The following is a 17,183-nucleotide window of genomic DNA, read 5'->3' on the forward strand; positions in this document are numbered from 1 at the left end:
GATAGTATGGTTTTTAGTGTAAGTGAAATAAAAGCTTGTACATATGAAGATAATTATAGTCTTAAGTGTATGATTGTCTTGAATGTAAACAAGCAGAGCAACAATTTCACTGAAATGACTTGTGGAAGTCTCTGCTTGTTATTGTTGGACACTGCAAGCAGCATTATAGCATCATAAGTGTCTGTTCCATTGAATCTCTTTGCCAAAAAAACTCACAAAAGGCTATCGTTGCTCTAATTCATTGAGGCTCCCTCTTAGTGGAGAAGAAACCGATAGGACTTTCTTGTCAGAGCTGGTGTGTGACTACACATAATCCCTGTGAAATGTTTGTGTTCTCTAAATGGCTGCTTTTTAAGCAAGATGGAGAAGAGAAGTAACTGTAAAGGCAAATTTTCTTCCTGGATGTATCCTGGAATCTCAGACCAGCAATCCATGAATCATAGTTTTAGTTTTTCTCCTCGGGTACAATGGATCCATCAAAGATTCAGCAGTGAGTAAGGTATAGATGAATTGCATGAAGAGCAGGAATTACAAAAACTTGGCCTGTGGTATTGTAATTTTGGGATAAAGCAATTTTCTGCATCTTTTTCTTTCTATGTGCCATTAGTTGTGCATTAATCAATGGATTTTTTTTCTTAAAAAGAACTTGCCTTTTAAGTCACCTTATCACATCTCTAAAATGGCCCAAAGTGCTTCATATACAGTAAATTACTTTTGAAGTGTGCAGTTGCTTTTATATAGGCAGATGGGGCAGCCATTTTGCATACAAAAAGATCCCACAAATAGCAATGAGATGGAAGACCAATAGATCTGCTTTTATTGGGTTTAATTGCAGGAGCAATGTTGATCAGAACACTGGGTGAACTCTGTCCAGCTCTTCAAAAATTTTTTGGGGTCTTCAACGTCCACCTGATCAGACAGATGGAGCTTTAATTTAACATCTCATCTGAAGTGTCAGCCTAGATTATATGCTGAAGTACTGGAGTGGGAATTGAACACACCGCCACCTGACTTGGACGAGAACACTGTCAGCTGAGCCAAACTGACACCTCAAGGCAATAAATCGGCATAATTCTCACTAAATTTGCAATTGAATGGTTTAACTTGCCACTGATAAATTACCATGTGGGAATGCAGACTATTATCGGTACAGCACAGTGACTATCTATTTGCACAAATGAACTGCCAAAAGTACCTTGCTGTCTCACAAGAGACATGCTTTTCCCCATGTGATGTTCTCGGATTCCCAGCAGCCAGTTGTAAAGTTAACACGCTGAAATACAATGATTTCTGATATAAACTGAGTGAACCTCAAGTGGCTTGTATTGTTATCCTAGCCTACAGGCCATGTTTGCAGCTTTGGAAATCTACCAGCCAAATGTTGAAATGTCATATGCAAGAAAGTGAGTAATTGTGAATGCTGGCTGACTTACTAGTCTGCATTCTCAAGTACTGATGGCAAATTTTAATGTTTGAGTACAAAGCTCAACAGGCAAGAAGTTGTGTTTTTTTTAAATTGTCAGTAATGGATGGTAATTTTAAAAGCTTTATATTGCTGGGGTATTATTTGCCCAGCAGCCTGGGAGAAGAGAGCAGCAGGTCACCACCAAGGGTGTACCCACCCCTTTGTTTGCTGCTACTTGCATTAATAATGTGTTCTAATGCTCAACACCACCACATTGCCCCTGGCAATTTTTTAAATGGTTGTGGACAAATGTAAGGAATCTTACAACACCAGGTTATAGTCCAACAGTTTTATTTGAAAATCACAAGCCTCCAAAAGCTTGTGATTTTCAAATAAAACTGTTGGACTATAACCTGGTGTTGTAAGATTCCTTACATTTGTCCACCCCAGTCCATCATCGGCATCTCCACATGATGGTTGTGGAGGCAGGAGTTGAGAAGTAATTTGATTGTTTTTGATCTTGACCAGTTTAGGTGCGGTAAGATTAAGCTGTAACTTGTTGCATGTTCTGAAAAATTCTTAAATTTACATTGACTTTTAAGTTGGCTGTTCAATGACATGGAAAGTTGCAACGTGGTTGTGTGTTGGAATAAGGGTTTTATGTAAAAAAAAGAGAAAATTCCAGATATAGAATGCTTTTCAGGATTATTAGAGGGTACAAATTAAATGTACGTTATATAAATATAGATGATATCAAAACCTGAAGTTTAATAGCTGATCTTTATTTTCTTGCCAATTTTTTCTCCTCTCGCCTCCTGAAGGCAGTGTCTCCTTGCTAGGATATAGTACCATGGGCACCAGTCTCCCACTGCTCCATCACCCAAATGGCTGCCCATCATATACGAGCATTAACAGTGAGTTGACAGGGTGAAGTCTGTACCCAAATAGAACAGTGAACTGTGATTCAACTTGCTGCTCTAATACACTGATGGTCAGTTATTGTTAGTCCAACCTAATGGTGTCTCTTGTAACAAATGCTTTTATTCAATCCCCATCAAAAATCTCCTGTAAAGGCCCTTGAATGTGTTTGAGTATATGCTTGGAGCCTGGATTTCCCCACCACCAACCTCTGCAACCCTATTTTTATCTCCATAACTTATACCTCCCTCACAACCTATATTTCCAATCTTCCCCATCCATCCCTCACACATCCAACTTTCACGCTCACTAATAAAATGTCCAAAAGCTGCTTCAGAAGTTAAAACAGATGCCAATCAATATCTCAGAAGCTGGCAATGTAACTCCTGGAGGTAGATTTGAAGAAGGCTTTTAAAGGTAGGAGGACATGAAGGGGGGAGGTTAGGTAGAGAGTTGCAGGCTATGGGGCCAAATTGGCTAAAGACCCTGCACAGTGTTCCCTCTAATTTTTTTCGGCCACGCGCAGAATGAATTTGGGTTTGTGCAGCGATTTATAAAGGCTGTGTGTGCCACCGTTTTTAAAAAAAAATCACAACTTTGAATAGAACATCTTTTTTAGAAAACATTATTCAGGGTATATAACAGAATAAATGTATGAAATAATGGATAATTATAACAATTTAATGTTATATTGGCTGATTAAATTTATGTAATTTATGAAATGGGTTTCTTAAGTTGCACTAGGATTGAGCAGACCTGTCTTGTTATATTTTATTAAAAACGATCTGATAAGAACGATTCCAATCAGCTTTTTGTTGAATCAGCTTAATGACTCTGATTCAAACAGAAATAAATCGTGTGCAATCAATTATTAAATTGAGTCAGAAATACAAAACAGCTGACAAATCAGTCTGTGAATTTGGGGATAGGGAACAGTTTAATTAAAGCTCTTTTTCTTTCTCTCTCTCTCTCTCTCTCTCTCTCTCTCTCTCTCTCTCTCCCCGCCCCCCCCCCCTGGTTGGGGGGGGTGGGCGGGCCCGGGCACTGGTCAATGTGGGAGGGGGGGAGATGGGCGGGCCCGGGCACTAGTCAGTGTGGTTGGGGGGGCGGGGGGGCCCGGGCACTGGTCAGTGTGGGAGGGGGCGGGCGGGCCCGGGCACTGGTCAGTGTTGGGGGGGTGGGCGGGCGGGCCCGGGCACTGGTCAGTGTGGGGGGCGCCCGGGCACTGGTTTGGAGTGTGGACGGAATGATTAAGTACGCGGCACACAACAGATTGCTGCACAGCCGTGCACGAGTGACGAGTGTAGCTTAGAGGGAACAGTGGCCCTGCCCCCAAAAGTGAGGGAGGGGCACTGCAAAGCCTGCTAGATTGGAATGGGCATGTGGTGGTTTGCTAGAGTAAAGGAAGTTGCAGAGATTTGGGAGTGGACAAGGCCATTGGCATATTTGTAGCCAAGGACAAGGGGTTTGAATTCTGTGCATTATGGAAGGGAAACCAATAAGACCAGTATAACAAGGCAGTGGGACTTGGTGCGTCACAGGATGCAGTCGGTGCAGTTTTGGACAATTTGGAGTTTATGTAGATGGAACTTTGGAGGTTGGCGAGGAGAACATACTGCACGTGTGGCTAATAGATCCTCCAGTCAACTGCAGCACATACATTTTATGCTGTGCAAGCATCCTGCTTTTAAAATGTGACCCATCGGATCCGGATCTCTGGGCTGTTGAACCGAGGAGTGATATATGATGACCATCTGGTCCTTGTCGCGTGCCATTGACAGATGCTCCTCAATTGTGTTTGGTGTATCACCCAGTGCATGTCTCTGTTTCATTCTTCCCTGGGGTGAACGTCTCTGGACTTGCAAGGAAGAGAATGAGTGAGGGCACATTCCCAGAACTGCTTTCAGGTCTGGAAATGTGGTGGCCTGGTTCTGCTTCTTTGGGCATATCCAGGGGAGGAAAGCGGAAGGTAAGTTGGAATGGATTGCTCAGGAGCAACGTTCACATGTTACACTCAATAGGAGTGGCATGATAAGAACATAAGAAATAGGAGCAGGAGTAGGCCAATCAGCCCCTCGAGCCTGCTCCGCCATTCAATAAGATCATGGCTGATCTGATCCTAACCTCAAATCTAAAGAACACAAGAAGTAGGAGGAGGACCCGGCCGCTCAGCCCCTGGGCCCGCTCCGCCACCCATAGGGCCTTGACCGATCCGAACTCAGCTTCATGTCCAATTTCCTGCCCGCTCCCCGTAACCCCTAATTCCCTTTACTTCTAGGAAACTGTCTATTTCTGTTTTAAATTTATTTAATGATGTAGCTTCCAAAGCTTACTGGGGCAGCAAATTCCACAGACCTACTACCCTCTGAGTGAAGAAGTTTCTCCTCATCTCAGTTTTGAAAGAGCAGCCCCTTATTCTAAGATTATGCCCCCTAGTTCTAGTTTCACCCATCCTTGGGAACATCCTTACCGCATCCACCCGATCAAGCCCCTTCACAATCTTATATGTTTCAATAAGATCGCCTCTCATTCTTCTGAACTCCAATGAGTAGAGTCCCAATCTACTCAACCTCTCCTCATATGTCCGCCCCCTCATCCCCGGGATTAACCGAGTGAACCTTCTTTGTACTGCCTCGAGAGCAAGTATGTCTTTTCTTAAGTATGAACACCAAAACTGTATGCAGTATTCCAGGTGCGGTCTCACCAATACCTTATATAACTGCAGCAATACCTCCCTGTTTTTATATTCTATCCCCCTAGCAATAAAAGCCAACATTCCGTTGGCCTTCTTGATCACCTGCTGCACCTGCGTACTAACTTTTTGATTTTCTTGCACTGGGACCCCCAGATCCCTTTGTACTGCAGTACTTTCCAGTTTCTCGCCATTAAGATAATAACTTGCTCTCTGATTTTTCCTGCCAAAGTGCATAACCTCACATTTTCCAATATTGTATTGCATCTGCCAAATCTCCGCCCACTCACCCAGCCTGTCTATATCCCCTTGTAGGTTTTTTATGTCCTCCTCACTTTCTACTTTCCCTCCCATCTTTGTATCATCTGCAAACTTTGATATGTTACACTCGGTCCCCTCCTCCAAATCGTTAATATAGATTGTAAAGAGTTGGGGACCCAGCACCGACCCCTGCGGAACACCACTGGTTACTGGTTGATGGTTTCATTATATAGTTTGCTGACAGTTAATGCAGGTTACAGTAGGGTGAGAAAGAAGAATATAAAAGTTGAGATGTAATGGTGAATCTATAAAACCTTAGTAAGACCACAGTTGGAGTAATGTGCGCAGTTTTGGGCTCCACACTATAGAAAGGATGTTGAGGCAATAGAGCGTACAGTACAGATTCACCAGATGTTGTATGGTGTGAGGAAATACAAATAGGAAGAACTGACTTGAAAAATTAGGACTGTTTTCATTAGAACAAGGAATTTAAGGAATGATTTGATAGATGAGCTTAAAATTATGAAGGGATGGGACAGAGTATATAGAAACAGACTATATCCAGTGATGGAGCGATCTGGAATGAGGGGGTCATAGATATATGATTAAATGGAAGAGATTTAGGACAGAGCAGGAGAAACATTTTTACACAGAAGGTTGTGAAATGCACTACCAGAGTTGGTAATTGAAGCAGAGAACGTATCAGATGGCAGTTGAAGAAAAGGAGGATAAAGGGATATGGGAACAGAGCAGGCACGTGCGATTAGAATTACTGCTCAGTGGAGGATAAATGCCAACACGGAGTGGTTGGGCTGAACGTCCTGTTTGTGTGTTGTAATTCTATGCACAACAAACTCGAACACAACCCCATTTCCTTTGAAAGCAAAGTTTCCACTTAAAAGCAAAATACTGCCAATGCTGGCAATCTGAAATAATAACAGAAAACACTGGAAACACTTAGCAGCATCAGTGACGAGAACAAAAGTCAGTGTTTCAGGTATCGCCCTATCTCGGAACTGAAAGATATTACAGATGAACAGCATTTTAAAAAGAACAGAACGAAGGAAGGGGGAGAAAACATAATGACCGCATACCCAGGAAACAAAATAGAATGAGCTGTAAAGTGCCTAGATGGCGAACAGGACACCAAATTGACATTAATCAGGTTGGATTGAAATGAATTTATTTTACCAACATTTGATTAGGAAGAAAGGAACTTTCATTTATATAGCACCTTTCATGACCTCAGGGCGTCTCTTTCATGACCTCAGGACTATTAGGATACCCACAAGCTAATGAGTGAGCAAGTTAATTCTTTTTTTGCCAAAATCATCGAAGATGGAGTCAAACAAATCATCCATTAACAACTATTAACTACAAAATCACAACTTAAAGTTAAACATTGTGTATATAAGCACTTAATAGATATGAATAGACGTCAAGGTCATCTACCAGATTGAATAGCTAATCATTAATGGACAGAGTTATATCGCAAATGAATAACAGAGGTTACACAGGCAATTCAGTGTATCACTGTAAATCGGCATTAACGAACACCGTATTAATTATAGCAGAGATCAGAGTCAGATTGTTGCAACGGGTGAGATTAATTCCTATATAGTTGACAAGTTAACAGTATTAGATAGCCAGTCAGTCAGTCAGAAAGCTCAGGGTCTAAGTGCGTGATTATCCTTGTTCCAGAGTTTATAGGACCTTGCCCTTATAAACTGTGTAGGCTGAGTCGATTTCCTTCCTTCCCCATGACACAGGTAATAGCTTCTGGAGCATTGTGTCGGTGCGCCCCTTTGGCAACGGGGTTGTCTGTTCCACTAGGATCTTCAGTTCCTGCTGAACCTACCTTCTGCACAAGTGACTATCTGAGTTGGCTTCGGTCTCGTCTTCCCTGATCTCAGACTCTTGTACAATTAAGTGACACGTCTCTCTACCTTTACCTGGCTCGTATAGTTGTTTAATTTAACTTCGTTAACCTCACTATCTGTCCTGAATATACTTGTAAAATTGCCGTCTGCATCTTCTAGATAAAAGTTCTTACAGAAGACGACGAGGGAATCTCCTTCTAACTACACAGAGAAATCGCATCTAATTAGATTTTAAAAGAATCCAACAGATAAGCCAGTACTGCTCTACTGACTCCAGATGGCTATGGTTACTGTTTCTACTGACTGACTACTACTGGAGGGGTGCAAAGCCCTCTCTGTTTTTATATCTTAATTTCAAAGAGGAACCCCCTCCATTCAATCAATCAGAGTGACACATGTATCAGAACAGGTCACCCCTTTTCTGCCAATCATCCCTGATAAAGATAGAGTTCCTGTGAATATCACTGATCCATTGGAGCATGGTCTTGCCCAAGCAGGACAGACTTTGACTGTGGTTTACAGCCCCTCTACCTATCCATCTTGCATTTTGAGGGTTTTTCCCCACACAAATGGGGGGATGTGACATCTCTGTCCCCCTAAGTGTTATTTTAAACGGGGAAGAGCAAAATATTTAGTGCAGTAAGGAATGTCTTGTTTATACTGAGTCCTTTCTGGTGTCATTACTTAGGACCTTTTGTGGCTTAATTAGTTTATGGCTTTTAGCTTAGATTTTTATGGCTTAATTATCTGGGAACTTCCATGGCTAAAAGCCTTGGTGATGGTTTGAAACAGCCTGCTGGCAACCGCTTCCCAGCATTCAGTTCAATAGCTAAACTCCATTTTGTGGTTTAGGCTCATTTCAGGCAGTTTACGGGGCATTTCTCCTACAAATCCCGAAGGTGCTTTTCATGCAATTTACGGGGCGCTGTTCCCACAGCTGTAAAGTGCCTAGTCGAAAGATGAGGTGCTGTTCTTTGAGCTTGTGTTGACCTTCATTGGTACAGTGTAAAAGGCCAAAGACAGAGGGGTCAGAGTGGAAGTGTGACGGAGAATTGAAGTGGCAAGTGACACAAAGCTCGAGGTCACACTTGCAGATGGAATAGAGGTGTTCAGCAAAGTGATCACGTAATCTGCATTTGGACTCCCTAATGTAGAGGAGACCAGACTGTGAGCAGCAAATGCAGTATACTAGGTTAGAGGAAGTAAACGCAGATTGCTGTCTCACCCGATAGGACTGTTTGGAGCCCTGGACAGTAGTGTCGGAGGAGACGAATGGGCAGGTGTTGCCTCTGCTGTGCTTGAATGGGAAGGAGAACAGATGGTAGGGGTGATGGAAGAATGAACCAGGGTGTGACGGAGGGTATGCCCTCGGAATGCTGAGAGAGGTGGGGAGGCGAAAGATGTGTTTGATGGTGGGATTATGTTGGAGGTGGCAGAAGTTGTTCTTTTGAATGCAGAGGCTGATGGGGTTGGAAGGTGAGGATAAGGGGAACACTATCACTATTCTGAGACGGGTGAGCCAGAAGCACGGGAAATGGGACAGATGTGGTCATTGCTCCTGCCTGCTACGGTGGAGGGGAATCTTCTACTGAGGGAAAAGGAGGATATTTTGGAAGCCATGGTGTGGAAGGTGGCATCTTCCACTTAAACACTGTTCCCATTTACTGCATCATGTCCTATTCTCTGTCAGGCACTTGCTAACGTGAACACAACCTTGCCCAGCACATAAACACACTCAAATAAAAAAAGCCAATATAAATATATTTATTATCTCAACTGGCAAATATTCTATGCAAATTATATTCCATACACCATAAATATTTACCGAAATTTTACTTTCAATATTTATTTTAACACATTCCCTTTATTCATAAAATGCCACAATTATATAAAACCTTCCAGTATACAGTTTAATTTTATTTTTCAATGAAATTAATTCAATTATAACTTCTCATGAATTGTTTTTTATATTGATTTCTTTATTTTTAACCAACGTTCCTTTTATTCCCAGCAACATTTAAAATATACCATACATAATATGACCGCTCGATCTCATCAAACACATTAGGTGTAAATATGCACACACTCATGGAATGTAAGTCTGAAAATATCACTGATGCACTCAATATTCTAACATTTTAATTGAAACTCAAACCATGGCCCATCTATAATATATTTTGTTACGTGGGACAGTTGTGTATTCTGTAACCCAGCATGAGCAATGTCATGGGGGATCCACATGAACATTCTAGATGTCTTCCAATAATGAAAATCCAATCGGCATCAATTTTAACTGGAAACCTTTGAAGTCATCAGGTTCCGGTGTTTATTTCCCAAATTTGTCTTTTCCTTCTCCTGTCCTTCCACTCCCCCCAGATAGATTCTCTGTTTTCATGTTTGCTCTCAAGTCTGTAGGAAAGGACAATCTTGTAGCACTGAATTCTCCATGGAATACATCATATGCTGTGCCTTGATTACTTGCTAAGAGGTTTACACAGTAGAGGAGGATGTCCTTGCCGATCTCAGATCTGCCAGGGGGCAAACAAAACTTGACAAGTTGCCGAATTTAGGAATCTTTAATGATGTTGCCAATCTTGGAATCCTAAAAGAAAGCCCAGCACTATCTGTGGGACTAATTGGGGTCCTTAGCAGACTTGCCCGATAATTTAAGCCATATTTGCGAGAAATCTGGTTGTTTTTGTCATGGTGACATGAATAACCTTTTCCACGCATTCTTTACACTTTATGTACAGTAAATGTATTGGGTCAAAGACCAAATCTGTTTTAGTCATTAGATTATGTCAACCTCCACAAATGTAGTAATGGCAGCATTCCAATTTGTCCCCTTGGTTTTGAATGCATGTGTTTTTAATTTTTATGTATACGGTGATTGTATGCATAATGGTTTTATTATATGTGTGTGTGGGTGTACTGGTCGAGGACTGGATCTTGGTGTTCTTCATCAGTGGAACATCCCAGTAGTTTGAGTAGTAAGTTACTAGGTTTCCAACCTACCAGTCACAAAATGAAATACCAGTTTTGAGTAACGTTGAACTGACTAGACCCTCCATTTGGTCCTAACTCCTCTATCTTTATTGCCACAACCATGTCTGCACATCATCGAGTAGCATTGAAGACATCTGTCCTGATTGAAGTAGGAAGTAATTGTGCGGGAGCAAGTCGGGGGAAAAAGAAATGGGAGGTGGGGGGGTTGGGGAGAAACTGACAATTTCAGTGGTTCATTTCTGAAACTGGAGGCTAATTATATAACTGGTGCAGACTGCAGTATATAGGCACAGCAGCTCTGGAGACGTAACAAAAACTAAGAAAAAGCTGGAAATTCACAGCAGGTCAGCCAGTATCTGTAAAGACGGCAAGTTATGATGTTTGGGCATGTACTGTACATCAAAACTCAAGCTGTAGACATTGAAAATCCATTCTGTCCTTTTTTATATATTTTTATGTCCTCTGAGGGGATAGGTAGGTGATCTGCTCCCAGCTGTTGCACCAGCCACTGGAATGTGCAGGAGGGGACCTAGGGTACCACTTACTCTACCCATATGGAGAACCCATTTTCTGCTCCCTGAGGGGTACTACCCTGCAACCCCTAGTGGCTTGAACTCAGGACCTTGCTATGTGCAGCATCAAGAGCATGGATCTAGGTCCTATCACTCTGTTAGCACAGTTTTTTTTACACAGATTAGCCTGCCATCAAACTGCCTAGTAACAAGATTAGGTTTAATGCAATAATGTCCTTCAGCTCAGCTACTAAGAGCTTTTTATTACAGAAATTTTGATAGGCAACTAAAATTACATTTGTACCACAAAATAATTTTGCAGGTTCTTTACAGCAGTACCATTTTTTTAAAACTAAGTTTAGCTTTTGCAAATAAGTACAAGCAATATAACATGATGTTCCACCCCCACCTTTACCTTCTGCTTAACCATTTTTCTCCCCCAACAGTGAAGGATCCTTTACCTAGATCTGCAGTTTCTGAGAAACAGCAGGAGCTGAGGCACGCATCTATGTATTCTGATCCTGACAGCCAGGGCACGTACACCAGTGTCATCCCTCCCCCTCCTAGCCGGACACAAGTCAAAAAGGTCTCCACCAGTGTGCCTCACGATGTGATCGCACAGCGTGTGCCAGCAACAGAACAGCAGGTACTGCAAATCCAGAGCATTCTCTTCAGTTAGTGCATATCCTCCCTCTCCCTCTCCCTCCCTCGCCACAGTAGGGCATAGTTGGAAGTTGTGTGTGGCAGGCTCCCTTCCCCAAAAGGACATTTAGTGAATGAGTTGGGTTTTTATAATCGTCCAGCAGCTTTCACGATTATTTCCTGGTGCTGGGAAAATTTACCAGTTTGAATAAATTCAGTCTCCTGACTTGCCATGGGATTTGAACTCATGGGGCCCGATTTTACCAGGGGTGCGGGTTCTCGGCGGGTAGGCCAGCGGGCGCGTTTTCAACGCGCCCGGTGAAATTAGTGGGTTTCCCACGCGATCGTAGCAGGCAACACACGAATTGGATCCACTTACCTGCTCCTCCGGGTTCCCCGATGCTGATCTGCACGTCGGGCGGGCTGCGCATGCGCAGTAAGATCTGTCAGCTGGAGGCGCTCTATTTAAAGGGGCAGTCCTCCACTGACAGATGCTGCCACAAACAGCAAAAATTACAGCATGGAGCAGCCCAGGGGAAAGGCTGCTCCCAGTTTAATGATGCCTCACCCCAGGTATCATTAGATGGGGTGAGGAGGAGGGGGAGGACAGAGATTTCCCCCCCCCCCCCCTCCCCCCCCGGCGGGCGGGTGGAAGCGGCCTGCCTCTGCCACCAAGAAGGCCTGGCTCGAGGTGGCAGAGGGGGTCACCTGCGCCACCAACATATCGCCCACCTGCATACAGTGCAGGAGGCGCTCCAATGACCTCAGTAGGTCAGCCACAGTGAGAACACGTAGTCTTTCCCCTACACTCCGTCTGCCACAACACTGCCCCCACCCCACATCTCCTTCGGCACTGCCAACACTACTCTGTCACATGACCCCTCATACCCACTCAAACCTCATCCTCATCTTACCTGCACCTACTCACCTCGCGAGTACTCACCCCGCCACTACCACGCAACCCAATCCTCATACAATCTCATGGCTCTATCCCATACTCACCCTCTCATGCATCTCTCTCACGGCCAGCCTCACTCAACCTGCCACCACCTGTGCTGCAGCCACAGGGCATGCATCACATATGTGCAGTAGGCAGCGTAAGGCAAACGTGTCGTGAGCATGAAGGGGATGCACAAGGGTGTTTGAGGGTTTGTCATGGTTCTTACTTCTATTGAACTAAAGAACAACTCACATCACACATTATATTGGCTCCACTACTGCCATGTCTTCGCGAATCCTGTCCGGTTTGTGCAATAATGCCCGCTCCTGGGTATCCCTATGAGGACCCACCACTGATGCCACCCAGTGTGTCACTGCAGAGTGGGTATAGGTGTATTTGCAAGGCTCTTCTGTGCAGACGACTGAGAGACATCGGGGATATCCCCGGTTGCAGCCTGGTAGGCTGTGGAGCAGAAGTTCAGGAGGGCAGTGGTGACTTTGACAGCGACAGGTAGGAAGATGGTGCAAGGGCCAGCCAGGAGCAGCTCGGCATGAAAGAGGCTGCAGATGTCCACGGCTACATGTCGACTGACTCTGAGCCTCCGTGTGCACTGCTGCTCAGAGAGGTCCAGGAGGCTGAGCCTCGGTCTGTGGAACGTGTGGCGAGGGTAGTGCCCTCTGCGACGCATCTCTCTCTGCGGTAGCCCTCCCTCCTGCTGTACAGGTGGATGTGTCACAGCACTCTGTTGTGGAGCTCCACGTGTCAGAGGTGGATGGTGAGGCTGGTGATGCTGTTCGCCCTCCGACGAGGTCATGACTGCAGCTACGGCGGCCCCCATCCGCAAGATGTACATCTGAGGGGGTCCGCAAGGTAGGTACATGTCTCCGGACCCCGGGGTAAGTGTGCAGGTTGGTGACTTCAACCATCAGGAGGAGGGTGGTGGAGGCCAAACTTTGTCCCAAGTGACAGAGCGGCCTCCTGCAATGGCTGAGGGTCTCCCCATCTGTCAAATGGATCTTTGCAGCTGCCACAGGCTGACGGCTGCAACACGTCCATTTCAACTGGGACTGTTTCCCCCAGTGTGTGAAACAGTCCCATGTTTATCCAAAATCACACACCGTCCCTTAATCAGGTCGATTAATGACCTGAACAAGCAAAGTAAATACACTCAAGTGGCATCCCGCTGGCTTTAATTGCCTGCGGGATTCCCACCAGCGGGGGCTGCGCACGCACGTCAGCGCGGAACCCGGAAGTGGGCGGGATCGAGGCCCGATCCAGTCCCGCACCTGGATTTCGGGATTTTTGGGGCCCCCCCCCCCGCCGAGAACGCACCCGGTAGCGGGTGCTAAAATCGGGCCCATGATCTCTGGGTTGCTAGGTTACCATAGCCATGAAATAGGTTGGGGTGAGTCCACTGAGGCATTGGTAAATCATACTGACTAAGCTGCTCCTAGGCAAGATTTATTTTAATGTGCAGTGAAGCTTTCATTGCTTTATGAACAGGAGCCTAGATGCTGGGTGTCATGTCAGTTAAAACTTTTGTTGCATTAACCTGAATTGTGAAAATCAATTAACTTCTACAAAGATTTCTTGACGCCACTGATGATTTTCTGAACTTTTTTTCTCCTCCTTTCCACTCTTAGGATTCTACGTCTCCAGTTGTCTCTCCTCATCAATCACCACCATCTTCACCAATTGCCTGGAGGAAACACAGCAAGCAGCATCCTAGTAGAGGTAACACTGAGACCACTCGAGCAGGGGCTGGTACTTCATGGGCTTCCTTTGGTGAAGCAGTCGGGTATTGAGCGGCATTAAAGTTGGGGGCGACAAAAGATAGAAGCTGCTGATTTGGTCAGTAAAACCCTTGAATGCGTCCAATTGTTTTCCTTGGATGTAGGTGGGATATGCTTGCCATGCTCTGTATATTGAGACTGGAGAATGCCAGTCACCAGCTAGCAGAAAGGATGTGTTGTTTTCCAGCTTGAGCTGGTAAGCCAAAGCCACTTACCACCTTAAGAATGACGTCAGTACATTTCAGATCTCTAGTTTCTTTGTAACTTCTCTTTGCTGCTTTGTTACAGTTCTTCCCTTAGCTGACCAACCCTTGTATACTTGAAAGTGAATTTGTTTGCTTCTTGCAGCTTTTTCTTTTTGGTTCATGTTTCAAGTAGCTGTTGTGGATAACTAAAAATTTAGTTTATTTAAAAAGAAAACTAGGAATGAACTTGTACCTTTTTTTTAAAGAAGAGTAAATATTTTTTTTAAATTTTAGACACTAGTTTCAAGCTGCAACTTCCACCACTGGGGAAGGTGTGTCATTCAGGAAGATGCGAGCATGAAGCCAAGGAGCAAATTTCTGTTTTGGACCTCAACATATTAATGTTTAGTAACCGTGTCAGAAGTTTGGATTTAGTTGCCACAGTAGTTATCTGCCCAAAGCCTGGAGATGGTGGTTGCTTGTTTTGGTACATTGGTCTTCATCGGCACCATCAATGACATGGACACTAGGTGTGGAGATTCGGAAAGGACAGGAATTTGCTCTGTGGTTTGTTCAAGGGAATTTGTCGTTTGTTCACATAATCCCAAAACTACCAGTTTCCTACTACTGAGTATAAATTTTGGTTAATGTGAAATGAGTGCACATGTCACTTTAAGTGGGTAATAAAATAACAAGGTGAAAATTATTGCAGAAAACCAATGGGCAGAATATCTTCCAGTGAATGCAATGTCTCTACCTCTTCCTTGGTGGGATATGTAAATCAAACCTTTTTAGTTTTACTCAATCTCCATTTACATTACAACAAACTAAAATAACTTAGCTGGCCTCAGACTCAAATGAATTGTATTTCTGAATGAAATTGTCAATGATTTGTTAATTTGACAGGCTTATCCAGCAAGTATCAAGCTGATCCTTTTTCCTACAAAGAAAAAAGTACTTACCTTCTGTTGAACCAACATACTGCCCCAACTCTAGTTTTCTTTCTCCTTCTCCCCATCTCTCATGAAGACACTGACTCATGTGGGGATGCTGTTCCACAGATGCTGGTAACCCTCCTATTCCTCACCTAATTGGCCATTCTTCCAACAAGAGCCTGGATAGTGAACGTTGGCAGAGTACTGTGGAAGTAACATCTTAACTGAGCTGCCCATAACCTCGTGTCCATGCCTGCACCTTCCAGAAGAGGTCACTGGAGAGCAATTGTCTGCCAGCGCCTTGGCTAAAACCTCCCATCCTTACCAATTGTCGCAGCAATCCTGCTGACCTGGCCGAGAATAGCTGTTAGCACAGATTGAATCTGGCACCGCCCTGGTCTGTGTAGCTCAGTACCGCGTGACTAAGTGCCTTTGCCCATTGAAGGAGCCCAAAATTTGTATTCTAAATTCCGTAGGAGTATTATGGAACAAACAGCAGAAGTCATTGGATGGGAATTGGAAATGAACACGGCAGAGATGGGTATATTACGAATATTGTTATTTCTTTCTGTTGGATTGTCTAGAGTCTGTTTACTTTAGTAGTAGAGACACTGATTTACAGCGACTGAATAAGTCAAATTAGATCTTTATTGCAATGGATTCCGGAATTTTTACTCGTGCTTTGGTTGTTGCATTCCACAGTTTGTCAGTGAAAACCACAAGCCGGTGGCCTTGAGTAGTTTGAAGCAGTTAATAACACTGCTGGTTGTTATTATTAGAAGGGGGTAGTCTTGGCTTTTGAGACATCAATACAAAATGATTGTATGATTCATGGAGATGACATCAAACTATGTTCAATAGGTTACCACAGTATTGTACCATGTACCTATTCTATACAGCTTTTTGTAATACCTGGTTTGCTGCTTGTTATCTTGAGCAGTTTGTCTTGTGTACTTCTGGAATTTTTGTTATAAAAAGCATTTAATTACAAAAGGCTTTCACTGTATTTTATTTGCTGTATCATTTCTAGGTGCAGGCTTCCCATCTTGTTCTTCAGTGTTGATGATTTTATTTTTGTTGATTATTCCTCTTGCATTCCAGGGTCAGCTGCTGGTGATGGAATGTGGCCTGCCCACTCTCCCCCTCCCAATCAAGAGAACTGGGTGAGTTTCACTGACACTCCCCCTAGCAGCACACTTCCTGCAATGCATCCAGCCTCCATTCAGGTAAGCATAGAGAACTGGTAAGTCTTAGCAAATTGTGAAGCTGTTTGCTCTACCCACTGAACTTTTGAGTGTTGTCTGTGAATTACGTGATAAATGTGTACTGGTTAAGAGTATCATGGCACATTTTGAACACCAGATGGAAAGGAGGGAGGGGGTGAAGAATTCAGTGCTAGCAGCTGCTGTGTTGCCTTAAAGAGCAAACCCAAAATTAGGGGATTCAGGGTGGATGGCAGTGTGGTGACATCTTATCATGTTAATCTGAATGACTCTATGTTGCTTATAATTAAGCCATGCAGATTGGGTTTTTATGACAATCTGACCACTCTCATGGTCACTTTTACTGATACCAGCTTTTTATTTCCAGATTTTTTTTTAAAAAAACTATTCAAATTCTCAAATTGATATGATGGGATTTGAATTTGCATTCTCTGGATTATCAGTCCAGGTCTCTAAACTGGTATCAAAATCACTGCAGAGTGTTTCTAGGCTAAAAATGGTTTTCTGGAGTTACCACTGTGCCGTATTTATTCTTGTACTAATTCACTCCTTTTTTTCAAAAGAAAGAGTCACTAGTACACTTTAGTCCACCTTGTAAATAAGACACTCATTGTAGTAAGTTTGGTTTTCCCGTATGTAATTTTAGCTGTCTCAGCACTTTGAAGATCTTTCTTCCCCAATAAAAGTACTGCACCTTTCAGATATTTGTGGGAGCAATGAAGCTTTACACCTGGAACCCTGCATACATAATTTTAAGTGAAAAGTTAACTTTGATTTGCTGAGTCAGGTTG

General features: G+C 43.6%; 1 protein-coding gene across 6 annotated transcripts in view; it reads left to right on the forward strand.

The window, feature by feature from the left end:
- Positions 1 to 17,183, forward strand: part of reps1 (RALBP1 associated Eps domain containing 1) — a 59,758-nt gene that overhangs the window by 11,137 nt on the left and 31,438 nt on the right. For all 6 annotated transcript variants that reach the window (XM_067988565.1, XM_067988567.1, XM_067988568.1 and 3 more), the window contains exons 2-4: positions 11,121 to 11,320; positions 13,900 to 13,990; positions 16,271 to 16,395. In XM_067988565.1, coding sequence (XP_067844666.1) covers positions 11,183 to 11,320; positions 13,900 to 13,990; positions 16,271 to 16,395 — 354 coding nt within the window. In that variant the 5' untranslated portion in view covers positions 11,121 to 11,182. The remainder of the gene's footprint in view (positions 1 to 11,120; positions 11,321 to 13,899; positions 13,991 to 16,270; positions 16,396 to 17,183) is intronic.

This window comes from Heptranchias perlo, chromosome 8 (genome assembly GCF_035084215.1).
Source record: "Heptranchias perlo isolate sHepPer1 chromosome 8, sHepPer1.hap1, whole genome shotgun sequence".
Lineage (NCBI taxonomy): Eukaryota > Metazoa > Chordata > Chondrichthyes > Hexanchiformes > Hexanchidae > Heptranchias > Heptranchias perlo.